Genomic DNA, 15,000 nt, shown 5'->3' with positions numbered 1-15,000 from the left:
TTGTGTCAAGTTGACATAAGACTAGCCAGTACAAGTGTCACATGCTGCAAAAGAAAGTAAATTGCATTAAAATGGAATTATATGCAGCTATTAAAAAAAACATTGGCATCAGTGGGAAATTCTCTCCAGCTGGTAATACTATTCATCCTTAGCAAGTTCCACATTTCCAAAGCTCAAGTAGTAGCTAAGGAACCAGATTCAGTTCTACATAAGACCCAAACACACAGGACTCCTCTCCACACAAACATCCTCCACTGTGAAAATCATAGCATCTCCAGAGCTTGTCTGGTAATATGCACAGGACCCTTGCTGGTGCCACATTGGCAAATTTTCCAAATTGTCTTCCTTTCTGGTTGTGATAAAAGAGGGAACAGCACGAATGCAGCCACAGAGACCAGTCCCAGAGCAGACACATGACCGGGGCAAGAGGGTTGACCCTGCTAATAGGGTGTGAACCTCACCAACTTCCCTCTCCAAAATCAACAAATGTCTTCGATTTGTCCCCTGATCATTGATCTTGTCTCCAGTCTTAATTACGGTTTCTATTGCTGTGAAGAGACACCATGACCACGGCAACTCTTACAAAGGAAAACATGTAATAGGTTGGCTTACAGATCCGAGGTTAAGTCCATTATCATCATGTTGGTATATGACAGCGTGCAGGCAGACATGGTGCTGGAGAAGGAGCTGAGAGTTTTACAACTTGATATGCAGGCAACAGGAAATAAACTGCCTCACTGGGTATGGCTTGAGCATATGTGAGACCCCAAAGCCCGCCTCCACAGTAACACACTTCCTCCAACAAGACCATACCTACTCCAACAAGGCCACACCTGCTAATGGTGCCACTCCCATTGGGAATCATTTTGTTTCAAACCACCACACCTCCCTCACCAACTACAGAGCTCAGCAGAACAAGAAGCCAGTCCTGAGAGGGATTTTGCCCTCATAAATGTCCTGAGTTAGAGTGTCTAAGGCAGGTGCAGCCCTGGATGGTTCAGCTGTCAAAGTTTTCCCAGAAACCCACATAGAGTCCTTTCTGGGACCAAGTTGCATCTAATCACGGCACCTATCTAATGCATGTATACAAACCTGCCCCAGGCTCAACATGGACATCCTTATACTTTTACGGATGCAACCACAGTGGCTACCTGGACACAATCTTGGAGCCCCTTTGGTATAGAAAGATGATTTTTATTCAGTCAACGCCAACTTTTTGCTACCACACTGCCTGCCTGGAGGAAATCTCAATGCTAGGCTGTGTCCTTGGGTCTAAATGATATCACAACTGCCAATGAATCTTTCTACCCATTTCTGATGCTAGTCTCAGCACTCACCTGCTGCTAACCTTGGTCCTCATGTATCTCCCAGTAAAGGTAGGCTGTAGTAGGATTTTTCTTTGGACATTCAGCTCACAAATAACAACATGGAGACTTCTTATTAATTTTGAATGCTTGACCTTAGCTTACTCCTGTCCCACTAGCTCTTATAACTTAAACTAACCTGGTTTTATTAGTCTACATTTTACCACGTGATTTTTTTTTACCTTTCTTTCATCTTACACCTCTCCGTGTCTCCTATAGTCCCCACGTGCCTAAATTCCCCCTCTTCCTTTCTCTCCCGGGAAATCCCACCTATATCTCCTTCTTAGCTATTGGCCACAAAGCTTTTCATGGCACCAATCACAGCAAATTATGGTTTCTATCGCTGTGAAGAGACACCATGACCACGGCAACTCTTACAGAGGTTGGCTTACAGATCAGAGGTTAAGTCCATTATCATCATGTGGGATGTGTACAAATATCCCACAACAGCAGGGCCAGACAGTGCAGTGACCACGGTGAGGTTAATGCTGAAAGACATTCCACCCTCTGAAATCCTGAGTTATTCTCCTCTATTCTGTGGAAAGATCCATGGAAATATGGCTGTGGTTTTGTACCCTTTTCCAAGTCATACATAGACAGGAAAGGTTGCCCATACTAGACTCAAGTTGAGGCTCCTTTAAAAACTGAACATGAAGACACAGCACAAGACCATTGCCAAACTCAACATCTGGGCTCAGGTGCCCAGCTCAGTCCCTTCCATCCGCTCCCACCGGGACCTTCACACCCACAGCTCCTCCTTGTCATGTGACCATCCAGTGCACAGCTTTGGAATCCTTCTGGGTTCCTTAGCAATATTTCTCTCCTAATAAAAAGGTTCGAATATCTGGGTCCCCAGAGATGACTCTGGTGTTAAGAGCACTTGTTGCTCTTGCAGAGGACCCGGGTTTTATTTTCAGGATCTACACAGTGGCTTAAGACCCTGTGCAACTCCATTTCCAAGGGGTCCATCTGTATCTTCTGACATCCCTGGACACTGCGTGCATGAGTTGCATGTGCGTACATGCAAGAAAAACAGTCAAATACATAATATTTTAACAAGATATATTCCTAAATGAAATAAATCCTATTTGAATATTCAATGTCTGCAGCCATGCTTCCTGTACCATTCCAGTGAAATCTAAGAATGTTAATTCAATACAGAGCACAATGTCCAAATCTATAAGGCCCCTTTCATGTGCTCAGTCATAAAAATATAAGTGTTTTTGTTGTTGTTGTTGTTGTTGTTGTTCTGGATTTGATCTCCTGGACCCAGAGATGAGCAGTCCCCGGAGAATACCTCTTTAGTGTTTTAAACTAAGCCTGACAGAGGTCCCTGTCCTCGTTCCATGCTGTGGGTGACGCAATGCAGATGTGTCAATGTTAGGAGATAAGATGGGAGGTAAAAAGACTGCACTCAGTAAACAGGGGCAAAGGTTCTCGTCTATCCCAGGAGCATAAAAGAATCGTGTCTCAGCCTTGGCCACAGCCTGTCCTCCTCACTGGCCACCATGCTGGGCTCAGGGCTGATCCTGGTGGCCATACTGGCCTACCTGAGTGTCATGGTCTTGGTGTTTGTCTGGAAGCAGAAATTCAGGGGGAAACTCCCTCCAGGACCCACTCCTTTGCCTTACATTGGGAATTACCTGCAGCTGAATACAAAAGACATCTACAGCTCCATCACAGAGGTATCACCTGATGAGGGGATGGATGGGATGCGGGAGTATGGGAGTCTGTACAATTTTGCATGTTCCTCTTGGTGGAAGATTCGTAGAGCAAGGCATGGTCTTATGATGGGGGAGTTGGGAAGGCTCTGGCACTCTTTGGTTTGATTTCAATCATTTGACTGCTGATTTAGATGATGTCTCGTACCCGACCTTTGTGTACTGGTCCAGTCAGGCAAGCAACTCCTCTAACACCTCCCATCTGCCCCACATCAGCTCAGTGAGCACTACGGCCCCGTGTTCACCATCTACCTGGGGCCTCGCCCCGTCGTGGTGCTCTATGGATACGATGCAGTCAAGGAGGCTCTGGTGGACCAAGCGGAGGAGTTCAGTGGACGAGGCGAGCAGGCCACCTATAACACACTCTTCAAAGACTATGGTGAGGGGACACCACATTGAGAAACACTTGTGGGCCTCATTTAAGTAGCCTGTCCTCCTAACTCGTCGCCCCGATCAAGGCTGTGGATTCCTCTGCTCATCTCCCTATGCACGTATTGAGTGTTGCCTCTCGCCGTGTCTCAGATCTGTGGCCGTGGCTCCCGGCTGCTCCCTTCCCCTACCTGCCTCTTCTCTCTCTCTAGATGTCTGCCTCCCATGCATCTGTCTCTGAGAACCTCTTGGCACCCTCATAGAGTGAGTCCTGTCCCCTTAATTTGACTGTTTTTGTCTCTTACAACATTTTAGATTTATCTTCTCAACCTTTCTGTGTACGGGTGTTTTTGCCTGTGTGGATGTCTGTGTGCCATGTGTGTGCCTGGTGCCAGCGGAGGTCAGAGAGGTCACCAGACTTCAGAGAGTGGGGCTCACAGCTGCTTGAGAGCTGCTGTGTGGATGCCTAGATCACCTGGGTCACCTACAGAACAAGTGCCTTTATCCACTGAGCCTTCTCTCCAGACACTGGGTTTTTTCCATATCTTGATGTCTTCACCTCCGACACCCCGCTGCATTCTTTCCCTTGCCCTCCTGTCTTCCTGTGATTTGAGAAAAAAACAACACCGTTCCTTTCCTGTCCTGGAAACCTGCTGCCAACGGCCTCCCTCTGCTTTTCTGCCTCCCTGTTTTTAGTCTGTCCCTAGCCCGACCTGGAGTCATCCACAACCGTTGTTTTCACCTCAGACTTCGGGCCCCCTTCAGGGTTGAGCTGAGGCCTGCATTTTGAAATGCCGCTTTACATACCTCAGGTATTTGTCTCAAGGATGAGTCTGACTTTCGTGGAATGTTAGAGTCCAGCAAGTGCTGGCCAAGTCTGCAAAACTGGCCTTGAGCAGCAAAATATTTATTATAGGCAAGAAAAGGCAAAACACACAGAAGGCATACCAAGAGTCAAATGTCTTTACGCCACTAACTCCGTGGTTACGGTTTTGCACACAGCAGGTGTCTGTTCCTTGAAGAACCGAGAGAGATACAAATGGCCACAACCACCTAGTGTTAAAACACAGAAGTGACCACAGCTCAGGCCACATAAGCAAAACCAGAGCCAGGGACAAGGGCATGTTTGTGTGGAGTCAGTCCTTGCTTTACTGGGATTTGCTGATTTCGGCAAATGCCGTCTGACCGTGGGATCCTTGGATGGTTTTGCTACTTCAGACACCCAGAACGGCTAACCAGCATCTTAGAACACGATGCAGCTGGTCCAGCTAGGACATTGAGGACTGTATTCTGCGTCCTGGCGTGTGTCTGGTTGTCACTGTTTCTCTTTGCCTGGCTGAATTGTTACTACTATCTTAGTCAGTCGTGTGTGCCTGATACAGGGTCTCTGTTAGTAACCCTGCGTTTCCTCCGTCTCTCTCCTAACCTGTGTCTCCTCCCTTTCCTCGTGAGAACCCTCTCCAGTGTGGGACTTGGCCTTCCTCGGCATCACTCTGTGTCTCCCCACCTCCGTGGTCTCACCTTTATAGGTGTGGCGTTCAGCAGCGGGGAACGAGCCAAGCAACTCAGGCGCTTCTCTATCGCGACACTGAGAGACTTCGGAGTGGGAAAGCGCGGTGTGGAGGAGCGTATCCAGGAGGAGGCGGCCTATTTGATCAAGATGTTACGGAGCACCCGCGGTAAGCAGGAGACCCTTAGGCGTTTGGGCAAGAAAAGGAACAGCGGAGCCACCGAGAACCTGCGGGGCTGTGGAGAGGAAGGGTGGGAAGACCGCCTACGAAATGGTCCCTGGAATCCGATGCTGAGCATGTGGTCCCTCGGGTCAATGCCCACGTCATCCGCTTGACTCTTTTCTTCCTTGTAATCGCCATGTCTTCCCAACCATGCCATGCCTCTCAGGAGCACCCATTGACCCTAACGACTACCTGAGCCAAACAGTCTCCAATGTCATTAGCTCCGTTGTCTTCGGGGACCGCTTCGACTACGAGGACAAAGAGTTCCTGGAACTGCTACACATGATGAATGAGATGAACAAATTTGCAGCTTCTCCCGTAGGACAGGTGAGCAAACACAGCTCTACCTCTCACTATTACAGTATCCCACAACACCTGTACCCACACAGGGAAAGATCGCCCCAGCTCTTATCCCCACAAACACAAACTCCCCTCAAAGCCAACCCTTACCCTAGACGCCTGAAATTTTACCTCAGAGCCCATAGTAGCTATCCCGTATGCAGATCTCAGAGGAGGGTTTCCCCCAGTTTAACCTTACTCTCTAACAAGCCTTCTGTGTGGTCCTTCTGAATATCCTAACAACTGCCCAGAGGAGACCTGTGACCACCTTAGACCTCTCCTCCCTCCTGAGCACCTGGTTCTGTCAAAGTGAAGCCAGTGAAGTTATTTCCTCCCCTACACCGTTGTCCCAAAATATCCCACCAGGACAGCCAGACGACAGACACCTGCCTGTCCTATGTAAATTCAGAAATTAGTACACAGGCACCCCAACTAAGACAACCAAGCACAGATCTCAAAATAGACTGTTTTCTCAAACACCCAAATGGTCCCACACAGCCCACATCAAAACATGGACGGGTGTGCCCACGCCTGAACCATCCTGGGCTAAAGGATCTAGAAAACTGATTCTAATCTCACACAAGTACCTAGACAGCTGAACAGCCCACCCTGATGACTACACATCTAGATTCCCCCGTTATACTCCTGGACTGAATGCTGGAAGCCGGGAGCAAGGCTCTGACCCAAAGTCACTTAAATAGTTGAGTTGTTGGACAGTGGACATCATGCTTATGCCACCTATGAAATTTCTGTCTGTGAGACTGTAGTGACATCTCAGCGATTAAGGGCATGACTGCACAGCTCTTCCCGAGGACCTGAGGTAGCCTCCCAGCACCCATGCTGCACATGTCACAACTTCCTTGTCTTAGTTAGAGTCTCTGTTGCTGTGAGGAGACACCGTGACCACAGCAGCTCTTACAAAGAAGACATTTCACTAAGGGGGAAGCTTACAGTTCAGAGGTTCTATCCAATATGGTGGGTATCGTGGCGGCAGGCAGGCAGGCACGGTACTGGAGAAACAGCCTAGTGTTCTACGTCTTGCAGGCAGCAGGAAGTTGACTGACACACTGGGCAAGTATCCTGAGAATATGAAACCCCAAAGCTTGCCCCTGTTGCTGAAGTTCTCTGTCCCACGAGGTCCCACGGTCACTTCAGCCCCAAATAAACACACAGACTCTATACTAATTATAAAACTGTTGACTGATGGCTAGAGCTTCTTTTTTTTTTTTTGGTTTTTACGAGACAGGGTTTCTCTGTATTGTTTTCGAGGCTGTCGGTCCAGCCCGGCCTCGAACTCACAGCCATCCACCTGCCTCTGCTTCCCGAGTGCTGGGATTAAAGGCGTGCGCCACCACCGCCTGGCCCGGCTAGAGCTTCTTACTGGCTAGCTCTGTCTTAATTACTAACCCATAACTACTAATCCATGTATTTACACATGGTCTTGGCTCACTGAAGAATGCCTGGACCTGTTACTCCTTTGGAGGTTACATGGACTCTCCGCACCTCTCTCTGTCTTCTCTTCCCAGAATTCTCCTCGCCTGTTAGCTCTGCCTGTCTTCCTGCCTCTATTGGCCAAACAGTGTTTTATTCATCAACCAATAAGAGAAACATATATACAGAAGGGCATCCCCCATCATCTCCTCTTTTCTGTCTAAATAAAATAAAGGTTTTAGCTTTAACAGTAAAATTAGATATAGCAGTAGTTATCAATATTTAATCCTTTAACATTTGGCAAAATTTAAAGAAAATTTTCTCTCATGTATCTTATTTTTGTGAGTCTAAACTTTTATATGTAACTTATCTTTCATCAAAACTAAGGAAAACTATAACCACAACTATCTATCTTCAACTCCATCAAAGACCACAGAAGGATAATATATAGACTCTAGTATTGACAGAGACATCTTGTTTCCTGGACAGTCACCCAAAGTTCCTCTGTGATATTGGGGCATCCATCTTCAGCCTACAGGCTTAGAGTGTCTGACAGACTTCTCAGTGAGGCAGGAAATTTAAACTTTCCACCTGTAGGGGCAGTTTGTCAGTCATTTTTCTCTGTGCCCTGCAGAATGTCTGGCAGACTCTCCATGAAGCAGGAATGCTGAAGGAATGTCCCATTTATTTTGTCAAGTTCAGCAGTCACTTTCCTGTGGGTCCTACATGTCCAGTTTATACAGCATATAGTCAAACAGTCCAGGCAAAAATGGTTTCTTACCCAAATGGCTGTTTCTGCCATGTTGGAGGCAAACTCCATAACGAATTTCTTCCTCTCTGATATAATTGGTGTTGCCAGGAGCAGTTGTGTCTCATTGTCACTAAAAACCCTAAACCATTTTAAATGTCATATTCTGTAGGTCTTGGAAAGAGTTCTTTAAAAGATAGAGTTGCTGTGCGTGCTCTCCAGACTGACATAAATACATTACCACCGAATGGATGTCTTGAGCTAAGAAACACTTTCCCTGAGACAAGTCCCAGTCCCATTGGGTGTTGTCACTGACAGCTATCTCTCCCATCCTTTTCTCCCCCACCTCCCCAGCTCTATGACATGTTCCACTCAGTGATGAAGTACCTGCCTGGACCACAGCAACAGATCATCAAGAATACAAAGGAACTGGAAGACTTCATGATCAGGAAAGTGAAGCAGAACCAGAGCACCCTGGACCTCAACTCCGCACGGAACTTCATTGACTCCTTTCTCATCCACATGCATGAGGTGATCCCAGCATCCTGGGGAATGGGAGGTCCAAAACCAGGCAGGGGGAGAAACTGCTCTAGAAAAGAAGGAAGAGCCGAGGCCCATTAAGTCCCCGCGATGCTCCTCACAGTCCCAGTCGTAGTTAGACATTCCTCTTCCCTCTGTTGAGCCACACCCAAGCCAGCAAGCAAGTTACCATGCCAACCCATTTTCCAGCACTCCCCTGCAAGACACCGTTTTCAATACATCACACTATCCACCTGCTTAGCGTCTACCCAAGCTGCTGGAAAAGACTGTGGAGCCTACATTTCACAAATGAGGAAACTGTCCCCAGAGTCTCTAAGTGACCTACATGACATCATGCAACAAAGAAAGCGTACACCGAATACAAACCGTGGCCTCTCTGTATGAAAGATTTTTGCTATCAACCACCACGATCTTATCATTTCATAACTTGGTTCTGAAATGCACATCAGTGGCCCAGGAGACATCAAAGGGCCTCAGAGCTGGGGAAAGGCCATGGAATTATGCAGAGCATGGAGGTCAAGGGGTCTGGTTAGGGGATCCTCTGTGGGTTGTTGTAGAAGGAGGAAAGACTGTCATTTAAACTCTGGGTCTGTGTCTCACATCTGCCTCCAACGACACACTCCATCATGGCATCTGTGGAGTTCTTTCTCACAGTCCTTACCCCTCACTTGCTAAACATTACGACCATGAAAAGAGTGACCCCAGAATGGTCGTTAAAAGACAGACAGTTGACTAGAGAGAGAGGAGCAAAGATTCTCGTGCAAATCCACACAGGACCTGGAGATTGCATTTCCAGGTCTGGACCCTTGGAAAGGTGGCTCCAAAGACAACTCCAGAAGTGGTACCCATGGCCCCTCCTCCCTGAGGAATTTAATCTGCAATTCACAGGGAAGGTGAAATTACATTCCTTAGTGACACCCATATTCACCCATATTCATGAGGTGAATCCTAATGATGAGATGCTGGCCACACACACACACACACACACACACACACACACACACACACACACGCAAAAGATGTGACAATTGCAGGGAACTTATTAGGAATAAGAAACAGTTCCATGGAAGAACGTGGAAAAGAGAAGGTAATAGATTGAATATGTTCAAACTACATATCTAATATGTGTCTGAAAAATGAGGACACAAGGTTCACAGGGTATGGATGGGGACTCAGCTAGGAGGATTTGGGGGAGGGTTTTAAATATATTCACAATACAATGGATGAAATTCTCTAAGAATTAATAAAATATTTGCAAAAGAATGACTAGAAAAATTTTAGAAAATTGAAACCGTTAATGTGCCCAAGGGAGTAATAAACTGATTAATGGATTTCTCTCTCTCCCTCTCCCTCCCTCTCCCTCTGCAGGAGAAGAAGAACCCCACTTCCGAGTTCAACATAAAGAACCTGGTGATGACATCACTGAACCTCTTCTTTGCTGGTTCTGAGACAGTCAGCTCCACGATACGCTATGGCTTCCTGCTGCTCATGAAGTACCCAGAGGTGGAGGGTGAGGCTGGCTCTGGGGTAGGGAATGGGGAGCCACAGATGCTCTGACCTCTTTTCTGAGCTGGCCACAATGACCCTCACCTCTCCCGGGCCCCTGAGTGTTCAGAACTGCCCTGCTGTGCAAAGCCAAGGGGGTATAAAATGCTTGAATGGAGTTCCTGCTAGCTGTTAAAATGTTAGGCATTTCCAAGTTGATTTCCCACTGGTTTCCAGATTCCTGCACTCTGGTCCATACCCTGACATCCTCCCTGTTCTACCTTGTGATTCTGTCATGGAAAGGATCAAATGGCACTGGCAGAATTTCGATTGGTTTATCTTTATGTCATTTACAGATCCATGTATGGTTAACTGTTTCACATGTTTGAACTGTGGCACCTGCTCTGTGTGCCCTGGAATTTTTGTTTTGTTTTGTCTTGTTTTTTGTTTTAGTTTTGGTTTTTCAAGACAGGGTTTCTCTATGTATCTTTGGAGCCTGTCCTAGAATTAGCTTTTGTAGACCAGGCAGCCCTCGATCTCACAAAGGTCCGCCTGCCTCTCCTCCCGAGTGCTGGGATTAAAGGCCACCACCACCACCACCACCCAGCATACCCTGGACTCTTTTTTATCATTTTTATTTTAATTTTAAATACCTTGTTTTACATGTCAATCCCAGTTCCCTCTCCCTCCCCTCCTCCCGCACTCCCCTTCCCCCCCACCCTCCCACCCTATTGCCAAATCCTTCCACATAGGGGATATCTAGAGTCTGTCATTTTACTCTGGGTAGGGTCCAGGCACTCCCCTAAGAGTCCAGGCTGAGAGAGCATCCCTCTTTGTGCTATAGGCACACGAAGACTGTTTGTATATCAGGGATAGACACTGATCCACAGCTCAGGGCCCCATAGGTTGCCCAGGCCTTCTCGCTGACACTCACATTTGGGGGGTTCAGATCAGTCCCATGCTGGCCTCCCCACTGTCAGTCTGGGGTCCAAGAGCTCTCCCCTGTTCAGATCAGCTGTCTCTGCTGGTTTTGCTAGCCCATTCTAACATAACCCCCCCTTGTCCTCCAGCCAAGGTCCATGAGGAAATTGACCGGGTGATTGGCAGGAACCGACAGCCCCAGTTTGAGGACCGCATGAAGATGCCCTACACGGAGGCTGTCATCAATGAGATCCAGAGATTTGCTAATCTTGCTCCCTTGGGCATTCCTCGGAAGACTATCAAGAACACCACATTCCGTGGCTTCTTCCTCCCCAAGGTGCAGACACGCCCACCCAGGAGGGGCCTCCAGCCCACTTCCTGGTTCCTCGATGCCCCCTTTCATGGGCTGCTATCTAACCCACTCCAGCTCCTCCAATCAAAGAACGCCCCAGCTACCAAGTCAGCCTCCCCAGGATCCTCTGATCAGATTGTTGCCACCTCAACCTTTACTTAGCACCTCGGGAGACGCATCCTCCTGTCCCCAACTTCCTGTCTCTGATTTGTAACCACGCTTCTTCTTTGATAGCCATCAATGCCTCAACTCCTGGACTGGAGAGACAAAGGCCTTGTGCCACTCCAACAGCCTGTCTCAGAACATGCACCCCCCTTAAGCCCAAATCTCCTACCACAGGTCCCACACATCAAAGCCCCTCTAAACTCGTATTCCCAAATGGTCCTCTCTCAGAGGCCCCCAACTCTGTGCCTTCCATTTCTCTTGACCTGGGACGCTGGCACCTCTCTGGGAAGTTTTCTCCATCAACCCACCTTCTCAAATCTTCTGTCTCTCCTCCAGGACACTGACGTGTACCCCATACTAGGTTCTCTGCTGACTGACCCAAAGTTCTTCACCAGTCCCAAACATTTCAACCCCCAGAACTTCCTGGATGACAGAGGGCAGCTGAAGAAGATTGCTGCTTTTGTGCCCTTTTCCGTAGGTGAGAAAGCACCGGTTACTGGACCACTGTTCACCCAACAGGGTAGCTCATGCCAGCTCCCCTCTCTGGGATGCAATCTAGCATCCTTCTCCCGCATCAAGTTCCTCTTGGAATCTAACTTCCAGACAGCCAGGTGCAAACCCCTTACCTCCCAAGAAACAAACATCTGGACACGGGTCAAAGGGACCCCTTTCAGAGATGGGGAAGCAGAGCTCAGAGTCTGACATCTTTCCCGGGTAGTACAAGCAATTCTACGGACTCCAACAGCACAGCATCGGGTATCTGAGCGCGTAACTGGTAGAGGAAGCATTTTTGACGTTCCATTGCTACAGTCTAGAATGGGTTACTCTCACTGTACAGGGAAACTGAGGTTTAGAGAGGCTTAGGAGTCTTTCCCAGTGATCCCTCAGGCTCCTTGGGCCCTGATTTCCTGAAAGAACGCAGCTGGGCCCTGGGTACTGCAGCAAGGCAGCTGTGAGAGCTGCCTCCATCTCTGTGCTCCTCCTCTCTCTCCTCTGCAGGAAAGCGGTTCTGTCTGGGGGACGGCCTGGCTAGGATGGAGCTCTTTCTCTTCCTCACCACTATCTTGCAGAACTTCCGCTTAAAGTTCCCAAAGAAGCTGGAAGACATCGACGCGTCCCCCAAACCGTTAGGATTTTCCAGGATCATACCACGTTACACCATGAGCTTCCTGCCCATCTGATTCTGGAACCAACCAAGGTGGAGCAAAATGGGGGTAGAGTCTGGAGTGAGGCCAGAGGCAGAGCGAAGGGAGAAGGTGAAAATTGGGTTTAAGGGACCACATGCCTGGAAGAAAATTTATGCACCTACTTAAATTGGGATGCTAATAAAACGAATAACACTCAGTGGGCAGTGGTGATAGCAGCTGTCACTCACTAAGCAAGGTTTCCTTGTGCACTCTGTCAAAGTTGTCCCATCACCCTCTCATTTGGTACTGAGAACCAAAGAAGGACAGCATGTCCCCCCTTCCCGGTTTACAGGTGTCAAGGGTGGAGCTTACAAACTTGAGTCGAACCTCTGGTTTTAAAAGACTCGGGATACGGGATAGCTGTGTTTGGGGCACAGAACTTTAGCCCCAGCATTCAGGAGGGAAAAGTGAGTGGACCTCTAGGAGGCCAGCCAGGATTACACAGAGAGACCTTGTGCAAACCAACAACGACAAAACAACTAAGTTTATATCGAGTTGTCACAGGCCACAGAGCCCAGGTTGTACTTGAAGGCAGATCTGTAGCCAGAGTCGTTTGGGCAGGGTTTTTTTGTTTTTGTTTTTTTGGGTTTTTTGCTGTTTTGTTTAGGGAGTGTTTTTTTGTTTTGTTTTTCTTTTTGTTTTGTACATCCATCTCTTTGTTTGGGATATCTTATTTACATTTACTTACTGGTGTAGAAGACAAGGGACACGCTGTGGGAGTGTGTTCTCTTCTGCCTACATGTAGATCGTAGAACTCAACTCATATCATTAGGCTCGAGAGAAAAGGGTTTTACCCCCTGAGCCATCTCACCGGTCACTCAGGAGGTTCCTTAATGTCACCCTTTCCTCAGCCGAAGGGACCTGGCATATTCTTGCACATCCTGAACAATGCTTTCCGGTGTCTTTCTTCCACACCCCTGGCAGGCAGCTGATCTAGCTCCAGCACACACTGCCCCACAGCCTTGCTTTCTCGTACACGCTTCAATCACCAGGCGCACCCTCCAAGACCCCCTCCCCATGCCGGGTAAGCCCGCTGTGTCGGGCTCAGTCCATCAGGGAGATGGGAATAAAAGCGCCTTGACCAAAATCCAAGAGAATAACGAGTTATCACAGATCGGCAAGGAAGCCTGTGCTCACGCATGAAGCACACGTGGCTGTGTGACTGCCCGCTCTCCTCCGTCACATGCCCGTGAACTCTGCATGTGTTTTTAAAGGTGGACCCGACCTCAGCTGCAGGGCCCAGCTAACAGTGTTAGGATCTCCTGTCTGCTCCCATGTGATTCAGTGTAAAATCCCTAAGAGATGAAACCCTTAATCACCACACAATCCAAACACCTGGACACATCAGCCTAGGACCCCTCTGTGTCGTAAACGAAATGCTGGGAGCAGAACTGAAGAGATGGCTCGGCAGATAAATAGATTTCCACTCAGCCCTGAAAACTTGAGTTCCAGCCTCAGAGTCCATGTCCAACTACAGATGTGGTGGCACCAGCTGCAACCTCAGCTTCCTATGGTGAGACGGGAGGAAGGGATCAATAGATAAGCCGGGAGCCCTCAGGCCTGCTGGCCTGCTGTGTACCATTGTGTTTCATTACTATGAAGAGACACCATGACCATGGCTACTCTTATAAAGGAGAGCATTTAATTGGGGCTGGCTTACAGTTCATCATGACAGGACATGGTGGTGTGCAGGCAGACATGGTACTGAAGAGGAGCTGAGAGTCCTGCATCTTGATCTGCAGGCAGCAGAAGGAGGCTGTGTGCTATGCTTGGTGTGGCTTGAGCAGTGTAGCACACACTTCCTCTTACAAGGCCACACTTACTCCATCAAGGCCACACTCCCTAATAGTGCAACTCAAACACATGAATCTATGGAGGTCATACCTACTCAAAACCTCGGAGTCATGCAATGACAGAACAAGAAGCCTGCCTCAGACAAGGTAGGAGGGGATAACTGTCCCCCTAAAAGTTGCCCATTCACCCCTGGCTGTGGTACACACAATGTGACACATGCATGCCTCACACTCAAACATACATGATTTATTTATTGTGAATGCTACATACAGACATAGGTTGAGTCCTCCCTCCTCTCTCTCTCTCTCTCTCTCTCTCTCTCTCTCTCTCTCTCTCTCTCTCTCTCTCTCTCTCTCTCTCTCTCTCTCTCTCTGTCTCACTATCTCATACACCACACACACACACCTCACATTTTCAGGACTATGTCTCCATAATTCTTACAACTTCCCAATTTGGATCATTCAATTTCCATTATTCTATTGCTGGCAATATAGGATCGATTTGTGCTGAGGGCTGAAGGGACCCCCACCCCTGTGCATATATTTTCACACACACTCTAGAAAGCAGCCCGGCATCACAAACAAACTACTTTATCCCAATGGATATCTCCTAAAAGGCCTCTGGAAACCTCAACTCAGGGGATCAGAACTTTGGATAATAAAACTATCAACCAGTCCTTGGAATTCTCCTATATTTATCATTATAAAGAAATCTGGAAAATAGAGAATGTTAACAGATTTAGCCAATAGACTCTTTACAGCCTGGAATTCTCTTGCCTTCTCTATTACCTAAAGGAGGATCTATTATAGTTATTAATTTCAAAAACTGATTTTTTTACTGAACCTTCAAAA

The 15,000-nt window shown here is 47.9% G+C and overlaps 1 protein-coding gene across 1 annotated transcript; it reads left to right on the top strand.

Annotated features, from left to right (window-relative positions):
* Positions 1–2,862: 2,862 nt before the first annotated feature.
* On the top strand, positions 2,863–12,511 carry LOC101826326 (cytochrome P450 2A9-like). Its single transcript, NM_001281365.1, is given in 9 exon segments — positions 2,863–3,049; positions 3,302–3,464; positions 4,984–5,133; positions 5,354–5,514; positions 8,060–8,236; positions 9,614–9,755; positions 10,801–10,988; positions 11,505–11,646; positions 12,168–12,511. Coding segments are annotated over 9 exon segments (1,482 nt in total). The 5' UTR covers positions 2,863–2,872; the 3' UTR covers positions 12,350–12,511.
* The last annotated feature ends 2,489 nt before the right edge of the window (positions 12,512–15,000 follow it).

This window comes from Mesocricetus auratus, unplaced genomic scaffold, assembly GCF_017639785.1.
Source record: "Mesocricetus auratus isolate SY011 unplaced genomic scaffold, BCM_Maur_2.0 Super-Scaffold_100038, whole genome shotgun sequence".
NCBI lineage: Eukaryota > Metazoa > Chordata > Mammalia > Rodentia > Cricetidae > Mesocricetus > Mesocricetus auratus.
The sequence above is the reverse complement of the archived record's forward strand: the minus strand, read 5'-3'. Positions and strand labels throughout refer to the sequence as shown.